Below are 15,703 nucleotides of genomic sequence, written 5' to 3'. Positions count from 1 at the left end.
ACACACAGCAGTTTACTGAGAAATTAACAAATTAAAGAGAAAACTTGTAGGCGCATACATATGCATGTGGACTCTGCACTATACTTTGGTGATGTGTTAAAATGAAAACTATTACAGCAGAAATTAGACTTCTTTAAGTTTGTAGTTCCAATTGTTTTTGTATATTGGCACGTGCAATAGACACACTTTTAGAAATGTTTTTATGAGCACAGCCCCTTCACCTTTGGAGCACAAACTGCTCTATATAGTTCCTAGGTGACTAAGGTAACCTGGGTACAACTTGCCAAATGCATCTCACTCAGCAAGGAGCCCCTCTGCCATTTCAGCTCTCCAACGGAGCGCTTACTAAATCCCGTCCAAAGTCAGCACAGGATCTGTGCCGTTTTAATCTCCTTAATGCCTCCTTCAATTAGTGTCAATGCTTTCTGTACCACATCTTCCGGAAAAATGTGCACCCCCCTCACTCCTCCAACATAACACACAAGCGTCCAAAAATCTGTTTGAAGACATTGCTGCCCTGTCGCTACTAATATAAGGAGAGGTACTCTAGAGATGCATATAAATACATTCAAATGAATAATTTCCATGCGAGTAACTTCATCATCAGAATTTAAAATTCCTAAATATTAAATTATGGAGCTGCACGTGCTTTATAAACTCGAGCAGAAGTAAACAGATTTCCTCCCGGATTGCGCTTTCAGCTCTTTGGGAAGGCATGGCTTGGTTGACAAACTGCCTGTGCCTGGCTCTCTGGTGAGTTATAGAGACCAACATTTTTAGACTTGAATCAATTTTCCAGCATGTTAAACACATCGATTAGAAGTCACACTCACATCGATGAGCATCGCCAAATAAAATGTACAAATGTGCTTTCCTAAATATTTAATGTAATTACAGCATAGGCAATTGCTCGTCAGGCGTGACAGATGGAAACATATACTCTGAGAACATCACCCTGATCCTGGACAGGCTTCTCCAAGGTTATGACAACAGACTTCGACCAGGATTTGGAGGTAATAGGACGAAAGGCTAAATATTGCAGTATGACACTTCTAATTTAGTCGTATGGGTGATTTAGTTACAAAAGGTGGCAAATACTGGAAGTGAGTATGTGCTCATACTGCAGACTTTGTACAGTAACAATTGCTTGACTGTTTCACCTGCTTCACCTACGCAAATCTGTCTGACAGGTATTGCACGGAAAAGTTTTGAGTGGTTATTTCTCTGATGCTTTTTTTCCCAAACTGATTTAATCTGATTGTAAGCCATAGTACATTGTTTTAAAAAGTTCATTACTTTTTTAGTTGTATTTTTATGTTTATTTTCAGTATATCCTTTCGCTTCAAAAGTATATTTGCAGTACATAATAATGATGTGGTTCACTATAAAATGCACTCCTTTATTTAATAATGACATTACCCTCACATTTCCTAGATAAATTACTTTTATGGAGAAATAAAATGTATGCATTAGCAACGGATTCAGATAGTGTGCATTCTGTTTTCCAGGACATTAAAAGCGACCTGCATTTCTATTTACTTTTCAGGTCCCGTCACCGAAGTCAAAACTGACATATATGTGACAAGCTTTGGTCCGGTGTCAGACGTCGAAATGGTAAACTTGTCTTGTCTTCAGATATTTGGCTTTGGTCATTGCTTTGTGTGCTTAAAGATCGACCATGGTGATTTAACACACACACGGGTGTGTTTGTGTGTGTGTGCGCATATTGTACGTGTGTGCATATATGTAAGTACTTATATATATGAATGTGTGTGTGTGTGTGTGTGTGTGTGTGTGTGTGTGTGAAGCTAGATAGATAGATATGTCTGTGTATATGTGTGTGTGTGCATATATGACCAAAGCGTTTGTTTAGCCCAGTCACGCTCTTGTGTTCATTGCAGCCCTATTATTGTGGCATCTGGAGTGGCTGTCATTGAAGCAGATTACTGCTTTAATCTTCACAATCTCTGTCACTAAAGATCTTAACTCAATGTTTAATTCTGGTAGCATACAGCTAGTTTTGTCACATACTTTGTGTTCTGGTCAAGCCAAATAGATTAAAGTCTGCAATGTCTGAAGGGGAGAAAGCACTGACCAAAATACAGGACACTTCTGCAAAAGGCCAGTGCTCTTTAAAGTGTGTGTTAACTAAAGCAAGGGAAAAAAGGGAGGAAGCAATGCTGCCTCCCTTATCACAGTCTTTACTGAGTGTGATTTCAAGCACTGGATGCTTGTTTGCAGAAAGGTTCTAACAAAAGTGATTTTCATGTAATGCAATACTTTGGAAATGGAAATAGTTATAAGTGATCTAATGAAGTTGGATGTAAATTATTTAAGGAAAAACATTATTAACACCTTTTTTCCCATTTTCTACATGGGGTCATGGGGTCCTGTCAATGGTTGCCATCTCTTTCTATTCAGTGCCACTCTCCTACCTTTTTCAACACTCATGCCTGACTGCTGCAGGCCTTCTCTCATACAGTCCATTCATCTCTTTGCTTGACACGCTTTTTCCTCTTGCCTTCTTCCTGTCTGTCCCAAATCATCTTCACCAGATTATCTTCTGCTTTTCTGCACTGGCGCCCAGACCACCATAAGATGACCTTTTCTGTAATTGGTGCTACTTTGGGTTTTGCTTTTATAAACATAGATAAATTATTGAATTAAGTCATATTAATTGGTACAGTAAACATGACATGTCCATTGTATATATGAAATAAAGGGTAAGGAAAATAAAACATGGCAGGTGTCTGACAGGTTTTTCTGTCGGTATCTCAACTTGCCTTAGTCAGTAATAGAAAATTAGAAGGGCTGCAGTCATTATTCATTAAAACTATTGAGCCCCTGCAACATTCAGACACACTGTGGTTAGAATATAGGGCTAGCATTAAGGTATTACAGAAGAGATAAGGTTATCTTCATTAGGTGGGCATCAGCTTATTTTTTTTGTTTGTTTTCATTTTGTTTTGTTTTTGTTTGCATGTATTTTGATCACCAGCAGAAAAATGGCAATCTGTATCCAGCAGTGTTTCTAGTAACTACTGTGATAACTGAAGTATGAGGTCTGGCGTCCTGTATACTTCATACTATTGCTTATTCCATGTTCCATATGTCTTTCTTTCTGCTATAAACTGGCACTGTTTTAGAGAGGAACCACCTGCTGCCATGCATATTGCCTAGCCCCATCTAATTCCTAACTGAGGTACCTGTCCATTGTACAGCACCTTTGTTGTTTCCCTTCCTTCTCTGATACCCAAGTAAATGCACCACATGTTTACTGATGTGCATACTTTCATCACTGAACACTTTCTGATAAACAGAGTAGTAGAGAGTACAATTGAACAACTCTGTGTCCACCCCTTCCCACGCAGCATCACTAAATGTACTTTGAACATTATATGCAGGTAGTTTCTGGTCCAGTAACGTCTCAGTCATGAACAATTGGCCTCTCTTAGTTCTTTTCTGATTGTAACAGAGGCTATCATTATTGCTGTGTAGTGGTACTTGCACATTTTTTTACTTTCTATTACTACTGTCTTGAGATTTTGAGAAAAGGATTACAGTGTTTTATATAATTAGAGAGGGAATATTGTAAGAACCATAGGTTATGCTGACCTAAATGGATCCAGTTCCAAGCACCAATAGCAATGACTGTGACAGAAGGGCTTCAAGCTGTCTTTTGTCAGTTTTTTTTTTGTATATATATTGGTTAGGGTAATATTAGCTTTCATGTATGCATATTGAAATGCAAAGATGCTGATGAAACAAGGTAAAATAAGCCTGTGTGAGGGCTAAGACTATCCCAGCATTAATCTGTTCTCTAATCTATGCATATCTCATGTTATCATTTTGTCACAAGCAGTTTTATACCACTATGATAAACAAAATTGTACTATTTCCTGACCCTGTGTATTTTGAAGTTCCACCACCCTCTCTGCTAGGTAGTAGTTCCTCAGATCTGTCTTTACTAAGTTCAATTGCCGGGAAGCAAAGTGTCTGCCTCACATTCTGTCCTTTCCCTTCAGGTTCACCTATCTGATTTAGTGCAAAGCAAGTCAGCCAAGCATTTTCTCTCTCCTCTATTTCACCTCTAAATGTAATGCATATGTACCCAACTTCCAATTTTTCTCCTCATATTCACACCCCTCAATTTTCACCTTTTTCTAGCAAAGTGTCTGTCTCACATTCTGTCCTTCCCCTTCAAGTTCACCTTAGGACTTAGTGCAAAGCAACTCATTCAAGCATTTCCTCTCTCCTCTATTTCAGTTCTAAATTTAATGCATATGTACCCAAATTCCAATCTTTCTCTTAATTTTCACATCCCTCTATTTTTGTCACTTTTGTCTAACTCTGAATTGTTCCCCTTCTATTAAACTTAGCTGGATCTGTCTGAATGGCTCTCAGAACCATGTACAGTGCTGCAGATGAAACCATATTACCATACTGATTGTCAGCAGAATGGCAAGATAGCCTCAGCAGCCTTGACATTCATTAACCACATCTCAGTATGCTACTGGTGATCACTACCCCTTTCTTTTGAATTGAGTGTCATACATAATTAAGAAAGCAAATTGCTTCCTTTCTCTAAATTGCCTTACTAAGATCATGAGTTTTCAATGTTTTTTTATCCAAGATGCATAACTTTAACTTTTAAGTACTGAATCCTAACTTCCACATACCTGACTGCTAGTCACAGCAGGCCCATCACAAAGCCCCCCTTCATACTGATCTTTGGATCAGCACATATGCTGGCTCTGCTTTCTATCCCAACTATTATATCTACTGTAAGTATACTAGACATGTTCATAGGTTCCTAGGTTTATACTAGGCTAATAACCACTAGAACCCTTATAAGCCTAGATGTGCAACCCAAATATAGCCTACAAATTTAATTTATATAGGGAATGATTTATTGCGTCTATATCACTTCATCGAGTAAGTAAATACGTCCTACTCCGAGACTGCACTACAGTGAGGAAAGGGCAAAAATCACGATCTTCACTGTACTGCAAAAAAAACCCACAAACTTTGAGTACGTGAATATTCGATGATATAAGTGTTTGATATTCATATACTCGATGAAGTGATAGGGACCTAATTTATTGACTGCCTCTGTCCATCAGAGATATGGATGCCAGACTAGGGATGAATTTCTGATTACCCATCCATTGGTCCAAGTTATACTTCAATAGGGATAGGGCAGAAATCTGCTTCACATGGAGGAAGAGCATGTTCTAGGGAATGAGAATTCTCTGAGAAATGTATCTGTGTCTCCAACATGGCTTATTTATGTTGGAATTAAAATGTAGGCCTTTTAATCTAATAATTCTAATGCTGTTTGTTTTGCAGATGTGCAAAGTGTTCATCAAAACAGGGTGCAGGGATGCCTTGTATGCCAGGCAAAGATCACCTCTCAGAAGGTTGTATGATGCCAAGTAAAGAGACAGGGCTTTGAGGTGATCAGCATATGACATTGCATTTACTTCCTATATTCTTTTTGTAAGGAACCTTTGTAACCATTCCATTTACTGCATGTGTCTGGTCAGGTACATACTGAAGGGGGTATTGTACTCTACAGTGGGTCTGATGAGCACCACATCAATGGTATGATGACCTCTCTTGACCTAGATGCCATTCCCTTGCTTATAAGTTGAGTAACGCAGGATTTTCTTACTGCCTTGGACACATGTTGGTCAAAGATTATGTTACTGTCTATTGATCTGTCTCCCAGATCCCTGACTAGTGAGTCAACTTTTAAGGATGTTTTATTGATGCTTAGCTACTCATGGTAGCAGACTTTCCAAAGATACTATAACGCATTTCTTGGTATTGAGTTTTAAGCCATGGGTTTGGTTTGTCTGTATTAGACCTTCCTGAAGGGTGTTCTCATATGGCAAGATTCAGCGACTACTCCTAGTGTGTAATCATCTGCAAATGTGGTTAGCCAGAGGACTATGACATTGGCTTTGACAAGTGAGAAGTAGATGCCAAAGAGGAGTGAGCCTAGCATAGAGCCCAGAGGAACTCCACTGGTGACCAGCCTCTTTGTGGAGGTGGCTTCACTGATTCTAATCTCCTGGGTCCTATCAGTGAGCCAACATGTTATATAGGTGTTTATACCATGTTCTATTAGTTTATTGATATTGCCTGAGTGAGTGTATCAAATGCCTTAGCCAGATCTAGGTAGGCAATATGCACCGTTTTTACCTCGTGCATTGCTTTAGTGACCTTTTCAAAGAAGTCCACCAAATTCAGTAAGCATGGCTTTCCTTTGACAAAACCAAAGTGGGATGGAGCCAGTGTCTAGAGGTCTCCTATGTCCTTGTTGATGATTTCCTTGGTAATTTTTCCATGTCTTTGCAAATAAGATTAGTCAGACTAATAGATCTGTAGTTTCCAGGATCTGTTGAAGGTCATCCCTTCCAAATGGGGGATGATCATCGTAGTCCTCTATTCACATGGCGCAAAGCCTGTTTTAAGATTATAGTTAAGTAATGACTTCAGGGGTCTTGATAAGCCATATTTTAGACTATTCAGGAGGCTTCCTGGGATGTTAATGGGGCCCATTGAGGCCGTGTTCTCGGCTTTAGTGAGTACAGCCAGTACATGCTCCCTAGCTGTAGGTGGAGGGGCTATAATTGAAGATATTTTTGGAGAGATGGTTGGGGGGGGTGAGAGGGGAGTAAAGTTGGAACTGAATTTGTCCATTAGCAGGTTAGCTATGTTAGCTATGTTACCTGGCTTGGTGAATGCGGCACCATTAACCTCCAGTTCAACACTTTGCTTTGTGCTGCCCTTGAGGTTTCTGACATAGCTGTAGAAGGCCTTATGTTTTTTTTTTCAGCTGGTAGACTATCTTAACCTCAAAGTTGTTTTTGCTTGGCCTAATTATCCCTCTTGGTTGCCTATTTACTTTAATGAAAGATTTTTTATCTTCATGGGAATTCCCTTTGTTGATTTTTGACATATTTTTTCTTTTGGTTGTATAACCTGTTTAATTTGGGAAGGCGCCAGGGTAGTTTGTTCTGGGGTTACTTCTAGTAAGTACGGCAACATCTATGTAGCCCTTGACATGGTTGTACAGAGCTTCTGAGAGCAATTCAGCACATGCAGCTGTGTTGTCAGGGTTTGGAGAGGTATTGAATTTTAGCAAAGCATCACTTAATATATAATTTGCCTTGGAATAATTCTTTTGTTGGTTTTAATGGGATTACAGAGTTGATTTTGATTTCAAAGGAGACAGCATTATGGTGGGACCTTACTAGGAGGATGAAACATGGGGGGGAGGGTGCAGCATTCTCCAACATTTGTGAGCTTGAGGTCCAGTATGTTGCAGTTTCTAGTGTGCGTATTTACCATTTGGTCAATGGTGTTTGTATTTATGATATCCAGGAATCTCTGTACCTGTATATTTCAGGACATGTACTATTCCCATTCTGTGGAGAGGTAATTAAAGTATCCCATGAGTAGCATGTTAGGTTGGATGATAAGTGTCTGCAGTAGGTCCAAGTATGCATTGTGAGGTTCTTGAGACATGGAGGGTAACCTACAGGATTTTATCTATGATGATGTGCACATATAAGAACTCCAGCATGTCATCCTGTTTGATCACCCTAGAGGTATGCTTGTTACTGATGTATATTGAGACACCTGCACCTTTAGTTCTTGTCTATACAGCTACTGGGCTAAAAATCTGGAAGGCACTTAAATCTTGCACTACCAGAGTACTCTCTGCCATTTTAAACTATGTCTCAGTAACTGCGCAGATGTGTATATTCCTGAGTGTGAGGAGGGCTTGGAGAAAGTGTAGTTTTTATGTAGGCTTCTGGCATTGACCCTGAGGTTCTGATGAGTTAATTTTCCTAAGTCTGTAGGTTTGTCAATTTTGCATTGCCTAAAAAAGGCACCATGGAGGTAGATAATGTTTTAACCAGTGTTTGAAAGCCTGGGGTTGAAAAATCTAGACCATCCTTGGCAAAGCAGCATGGTCTGATTACCATGTCATCCCAAGCTGACAAATATTAGATCCCATTAGAATGACACGAGAAGGACAGCCAGTTGTTGAAATCAATAAGTTTTGCTTATATTGTGGCATCATCCTTGGTGATGGTAGTATGCTGCTCAATGCTGGGCATGCACCAGCCTGAGACACATAGTCTAAAAGCTGCATAATGTCTCTCTTCATATAATCTACGGAGGTACATCTCAGGTCATTTACACCCACATGGACTATGATGGAATCACTGTGGTATAATAACTTGATTGTGTGTGTGTGTGTGTGTGTGTGTGTGTGTGTGTGTGTGTGTGTGTGTGTGTGTGTGTGTGTGTGTGATTTGGCAGATCGTGGCTCCACATAAACAACAGTTATCTTCTCCTTGTTCATCCTTGTTAGTGAGGGGTGACAGAGCAAGCTATCAGAAACCCTTCAATGACTTGGACATGGATTTTATAATAAAGTATTATAGGAATGCATTTTCTGTTAAAGTCTACTAGAAAAAGTATTATTAATTCCACATCCTAAATTGCACTTTCCTTGTAGTAATTACAGGAGTCTTTTTTTTTTCTTCATTTTTTATTGGAGACAGCTTTATTACTCTTGAAACATAAAAATACATAAAGTAACAGGCTTAGCCGTAATTATAATAATGTCAGGCTAATGAAAACTACATTCTTTGATGATTGTGTTATGATCAAGAATCCAGGAGACCAGCACAGGCATCTTTGGCTTGCATAAATTAAATATTGAAATGTTTTCAATTGCATAGACTAAGAGTCAGTGGCTAAAATGGGTCCAGCAGGAGGTGGGTTCATTAGTTCTCACACACTCAGACATGACAGCATGAAGCATGAACTGGGCTTCAGTAATGTTGGCTCCTGCTCTCTTTAGCTCAAAAGTCTGCATTTTGACAGCATAGTGCTTAACTACACAAAGGTAAAAAAAACAGAATATATACAAGTGTCATACCATTCTATCCCATTCTGTTGAGTTCCTTCTGACTAATGTAGAAACCGCATGAATAAGTACAGCAATCCAAAATGTTTAGTTGATGACAAAAGAGCATAAGTAGATTGCCAGGCCTTTCTTCTCCATCTTGCACACACACACACACACACACACACACACACACACACACACACACACACACACACACACACACACACACACACACCTAGAGACAATTTAGAGTAACTAATACACCTACAGCTTGTGTTTGTGATGAGACAGAAAATGGGAGTGCCTACAGAAAATCCACAAACACACTGAGAGGATATGCAGACTCCACACATGCGGCACTAAGCTGACACTTGACTTTATTTCAACCTATAAAAAACATAATTTAACATTTTGTCATATTATCAAATTATTGTCCTTGTTGTGCAATAAATGGATGCATTTTACTCAAGTGCACACTTAGCCCTTTGAAGCCAAATCAATAACTGTTTTACTGTGATCAAATGTCAGCTTGGTTCATTCACTTTCATCCAAATAGTGAAATAGATTCCATTAATTATAGCCACTTTATTGAATGTATATACCTCAGATGTCCTATTCAAAGCAAATGCAAAAATAATAAAAGTTGTAGTAATATACTTTGGCTTGTTTAACTCAAACATACTCTAACTGTACTAAGACAGAGCAAAAATTGTTTACCTGATCAAATGATGCAGTGGTCAGTCAGTGTTGTCCACTGACTTCCTCTGTGACTACGATTTACAGCCACTTTAATGAATGCATATATCTCAGATATCCGATTGAAAAAAAAAATAATAAAAAATATTGTCCACTGTATAATTCATTGTATTTTGTGAGCATCCACATGCATGAGCGCACACACATACACACACACACACACACACACACACACACACACACACACACACACACACACACACACACAATCCAATCAGTTACAACCATATACACATCAGATGCTTGATTGTGACTGGATAATGAATACATAAATTCACCGAGAATATTGTAATTGTGCAATAGCCTACAGTCAGCACATTGTTCCCTGACCCTGAAATAGAAGGAACTTTGCCACAAGGCACACCTCTACAAAAGTTTTCACTGAGAATATTGTCCATGTGCAATAACCTATGGTCAGTATATCATTCACTGTCCCTGAAATAGCATGAGTTCTGCCACAAGGCACACCTCTGCAGAAGTTTTCACTGAGACTATTATCACTGTTTAATGTAAACAAGTTTAATATTAAGAGCCTTGCTGTTTATTAACTTTATCTAATGAAATACTTATCTGCTCTGAGATGGAAAGTGGCTGTGATATTCCTCCCAAAGGAGTAGTCATTGCACTGTAAGGACCACTTATTAAGTGGACCACTGCCCTTTCTGCCCTTTCTCTTGACCAATAAATTACAATGGATATGCCAGATACGTCACCTCTCTAGCTGATTGGTGTCTACATCCAGTACGTGAAAGAAAACCTGTTCTAGTTTGTGCCTCCTTGCTAGTTGCTCTGTACTGGTTATAAACTGATTGCTATCTACAATAATTGGCCTGGAGCAGTGATACATGAACTGCCATTCACCCTTCCATACTGCTTTGCACTATATCCTCTCTTATTTAGACCCCTCCCCAACTGTACCTCTAGTCCATTACTGAGCAAAACCCCATCTTCCTTTCATTATTGCAGTCTTCTATCTTATACTGCTGTCAGATTAATATTTATCTCTCATGTTTTCCTCCATATTTTGCAATGACTGACCATTAACATTCCAAAAGGAGCACACTGATTGGTCAGCCCAATCAGTGTGCCTGTTGTAAATCGAGAATATACCAGTGATAAAAGTCTGGCAGCTAAAGTATCACTGAGTGGTCAGACTTTTGTTTTCTATGATTATGTGGTAGACATGCATTAGTTTGAATGAAAAACTAGAACAATGCTACAATACAGTAGCCAAATTCATAACTAACCAACAATATAGATCACATTACTGCCTTTCTCTAAAACAGCTAAACTGTCTCAAATTAAATTATTGTCTACTTTACACAGCTGATCACAACTGTCAAACAATTGCACAGCCTTTCTTTTAAAATTCCCATCTCTTCACTCCATTTTCAGCCGTACAGTACTATAGACCTCTGAACTCCATTGACAAATCATTACTCTCCATAACTAAATCTAACAATAATGCAGGATACCCCCGGTATTCACACATCACTGCTAATAGATGGAATTCTATAGCCTTCCACTTAAGAACAGCTCATAACCTGAAAGACTTTAGATGCCAATTGAAACAGCACCTAATAGATAGACGTCTCTGCACCTGAACTCTCCTGGTTAAAGTGGTACTAATACAGCTATATGAATTTGTGCTATTACACTTTGCTGCACAAACCTTAATGCACTATTATCACAGCTATATCCTCCTCTATCATCTCATTTAGTTATTTATTTATTTATTTTATTTATTTTACATTTGTTGACCGAGATAGTCTGACTGGATTCATGTCCATTTTCAGTGGAGGCCCGGGGAGAAAAGTTCCAAGGTAAGCAGATAAGATTACTAAGTACAGTATATACACTGGTTACATACTTAATAAGTTATACAAATTCCAAGGTTATAGACAATCCCAGGTGTAAGTCCAGGTTATGTAACACAACTAAGCTAAATTACAATTTTTAACACCATACTAGAAGAGAGTTAGTCAGGTTTGATACATTGACATAGCCAGTTTAGTTTCACATATTGTTTGAGTCTTTTCTTAAATTGACTCAGGATGGTAAGTAAGGTAATATCAGCTGGGAGTGAGTTCCAGGATCTACCTACAGAGTTGGCAAAGACAGAGTCACCAGCTATTAGTTTTGATAGTTTGAACTAGCAGTCTATTGGAAGATCGAAGAGGTCTTGGATTATTATAGGGGGTAATGATGTTTTTAAGTACAGGAGTATTGTCCGGATTGTAAAGGATTTTATATGCCATAATCAGTTGGTTATACTGGATCAAACTGGGCAGTTCTAGCCACCCAATCTGGTTTAGATTAATACAGTGGTGTGCCCTATAAGGCAGACCAATAGCAAATCTGACAATGTGGTTGTAGCTGTTAGAGAGTTTGTTAAGAACAGACTCGTTTAAGTTAGTGAGTAAAGGGGATGCATAGAAAAGAGTTGAGAGTAGGTGAGAGCATACTATGACAATTCTAGCAGGTGGGGTTAGGAAGGTTTTAATCCTGTAAAGTGACCCTAGTTTTTTATTGATGGTTGTGACGGTCTGATTAGCATGCAGGTCGAATTTAAGATTATTATCTATGATAACACCTAGTAGTTTTGTAGAGCTGTCTGGGGAGATTATAGTACCATTATTGGATTTTAAAATGCAGCAGACCTATGAGTTGGTGAGAAAAGTAGCAGCTTTGTTTTTTTGGGGGGATTTAAGATTAGACAACAACCAGAAAGCCAGTTTTCTACTATATTGAAGGTATTCTGGGTAGCTAACCATAGTTCAGTCTGAGATGTGGGCGAGCAGATCAGGGTGGAGTCATCAGCGTACTGAATACAGCTGATTTTTGGGATGACAGTATAAAGGTCATTGATGAAAATGGAGAACAAAAGGGGCCCTAGTTTAGAACCCTGGGGAACACCAAGGGAGTTGGGTAGGAGGTTAGATAGTTTGTTTTGCCAAAGGAAAGCCTGCTGTCTGCCACTCAGATAAGATTGGAACCATTGAAGGGCTTTAGTATCTAGACAGATTGTTAAAGTTCATGCACATTATCTTGCTTGTGTTACCCCTCTTCCATTCTTTGGCTGCTCTAACTCATTATCTTTAAAACCAGTATTCAAATCCAACTTGTGTATTTTTAATCAAAACTGTTTGTCAGTAATGCAACCGATGTCAAAAATGTCTGAATAATGGAACTGCTGCTGCTCATCAATTAAACTTACTATAAATGATGTCCATGATGTATGCATAAGGGAGCTTTTCTCCTCAGGCCTCTGCTGAAAAAGTCACTGCTCAAGTTTACTAACCTGATAAACAAATGCCAATGAATAAATAACAGCCACAGTAATGTATTTAAGCTCACTTGTTTCAAACTTTTGGAATACTGCAATTATTTATTTATTTATTGACATTTGTTGACTGGGAAAGTTCACTGGGTCAGAAACCCATTTTCAGTGGAGGCCCGGGGAGAAAAACTCCAAAATAATATACAAATTATTAACACAAAATGTAAAAATTTGTATAGTACATTAAAAAAAGTATTGAGTTTTAGCACAAACTAACATTACAACTTAGTTATATTAAGATGCAGTACAACTGAACAAAATCATTCTGAAAATTAGGTAAATTCAAGGAGATACTAATTTAATCTATAGTTAGGCAGTTCTACAGTTAGAAATTAGAAGTTAGAAAGGTGAAGTAAATTTAGATTTTTTTTAATGGGTTTATAAGAGGTTAGCAAGATGTAAGTTTGTAGCAAAGAAGAAAAAATAAAGTGGATGGTTAACTTTGTTTATGGAGGCTTAGACATACATACACATAAACAGATATGATTGCTAAGGCAGTGGCATTTTAGTGCAGATTTAAATTTTTTATAGCGTTCAATTGAGTGACTGTGAAAGGCAGGGCATTCCATAGTTTGGCAATGGTACAGGAATAAAGGCATTGTTCTGCTCATTTGTTGGTTTGAATATGCTTAAAAGCTGTTTATTACAATATCAAAGATTTCTGGAAGGGGTGTGTGTTTGTAGAATAGTCTGAAGTGAAGGGCACTTGGCAGGCTTATTGATCAGTTTGTGGACAAGAGTTAGTTGAGTGTAGGTTAGGTAATGGGTGCATTCAACCAGTTCAAGTTCTTTAATGGCCAGGCAGTGGTGTGTGTTATTTGGCATTCAAGAGGCAAACTTTGCTATTTTATAGTAGCAGGATTGTAATTTATTCATGAGTGATGTGTGGAGGTTGGTGAAGATGGAGCTTCCGTAGAGGAGGGAAGGGAGTAGGAGCCAGTTTGCCAGTTTTATCTTGGTGGGCTTATCCAAATATAGTTTATGTCTATACAGTTTACCAAGCCTAAAATGATTTTTTTTATTTTATTGTGAATATGATGCTCGAAGGAGAGTTTGTCATCAATTGTAATACCTAGAGTTTTGCTGTCTTCACTAATATAATTTCAGCATTGTTTTGCAAATATATCAAAGTCATGAGTTGGTGTTTTTGTTCTGAACAGCAACAGCTTCGATTTTTTGGGATTAAGTAGAAGTTGCTCTTTATTTAGTCAAGCTTCAGTAGATGAAAAGGCATTTTGAGTTATCTTTAGGAGATCGGAGAAGTTGTTGGAAGAGGAGATGAGGGTAGAATTGTTGGTATACTGAATGACTGTACTTTGTTGGGATGCAGTATGGAGATTATTAATGAAAACACTGAGAAGAAGAGGTCCCAGAATAGACCCTTGGGGGACTTCTGTATTACTGACCATATATTCGATTGTGTGTTTTACCATTTGACAGATTGTTGTCTGTGGTATATGCTGGGAGCAGTTTAGTGGTTTGAGTTGTTGTAATAGTTTTTGGGTGTGATGCTGTGTCAGAAGCTTTGTATAGGTCTAATAGGATGACTGTACTTGACAGACCAGCACCCAGAGCTTTGTTCACAGTGTTTGTAAATGAGAGTAAGACTGCAGTAGTGCTATGAGTGAGGCAAAAGCCATGCTGGGTGGGAGCAAGGAGGTTATTTACAGAGAGATGCTTTAGCAATTGAATGTGTATGCACGTTTCTAGGATTTTGGATAAAGGTGAGAGTATAGGGATGGGTCATGAGTTTGAAAGAACATTGGTGTTACCACCTTTGTGCAGGGGAGTTATGATGGATTTTCTTTCCAGAGTTGAGGGACATAGGATTCAGAGACAGATTGGTTAATAAGGATGCTGATGGGATATGCTATAGCATCAGTAGCTAGTTTTAGGCATTCTGATGGAAGGTTAACAACGGAAGGGTAACATGGTCTTAGTTTAGTTAGGAGTTTAAGTAGAGGGGAGGTGGGTACTGCCTGTATAGTGAAAGGTGGGGCTGATGGAAAATTATTAGTGTTGTCACTGGTGAGGGAGGAATGATAGCTCAGGTTATGTTGAGTGAATTCCCTTTCCCTTACACACAGATGTGCTAGCAACTTCAGTGTTATTTTTGACACTGTACAATACAGGTGCCTGTAATCAGATGAATGAATAAATGTGCAGCCCATTTCAATCACACACACAGACACACACACACACACACACACACACACACACACACACACACACACACACACACACACACACACACACACAATAACACACACACACATATGCGAGCGAGCGTGCATGCACACACACACACACACACACACACACACTCACTAACTGCATCAGAAACACATACCACCTGTCAGTCTCTCTTGAAGTGGCACTAAAAGATCATCATCTGAGTGATATTTAATAAAAAAAACAATAGTAATAAAAAAGTTTTCCCACACTCACAGCATGGTGCATCTGATTTCTGGTGCATCTGATTTATGTCTGCCATGTGTTATTTCACTTTTAATTCCAGCTGCCTCAGAGTCTTGTCACCTGATGCAGCATGAGCCAATGAAACATGTTCTCTGTTTCATCTAGCAACCCAACTAGCTTCTTTGAAACATCATATCTATCCTTCAAAATGTCAGGAGGACTTGGAATAAAGCTTGTTCACCTTATTCTTAATG

General features: G+C 38.6%; 1 protein-coding gene across 4 annotated transcripts in view; it reads left to right on the top strand.

The window, feature by feature from the left end:
• Positions 1–504: 504 nt before the first annotated feature.
• Positions 505–15,703, top strand: part of LOC122800043 (gamma-aminobutyric acid receptor subunit alpha-6-like) — a 344,571-nt gene continuing 329,372 nt past the window's right edge. For 2 of the 4 annotated variants that reach the window (XM_044069525.1, XM_044069522.1), the window contains exons 1-3: positions 506–753; positions 898–1,013; positions 1,547–1,614. In XM_044069525.1, coding sequence (XP_043925460.1) covers positions 716–753; positions 898–1,013; positions 1,547–1,614 — 222 coding nt within the window. In that variant the 5' untranslated portion in view covers positions 506–715. Of the gene's footprint in view, positions 1,014–1,546; positions 1,615–15,703 lie in introns of all 4 variants that reach the window. The other 2 variants (XM_044069523.1, XM_044069524.1) reach the window with 2 other exon arrangements.

Source organism: Protopterus annectens, chromosome 4.part0 (genome assembly GCF_019279795.1).
Source record: "Protopterus annectens isolate FY-2018-M chromosome 4.part0, PAN1.0, whole genome shotgun sequence".
Lineage (NCBI taxonomy): Eukaryota > Metazoa > Chordata > Ceratodontiformes > Protopteridae > Protopterus > Protopterus annectens.
Note: the sequence above shows the minus strand (reverse complement) of the source record. Positions and strands in the feature narration are given on the sequence as shown.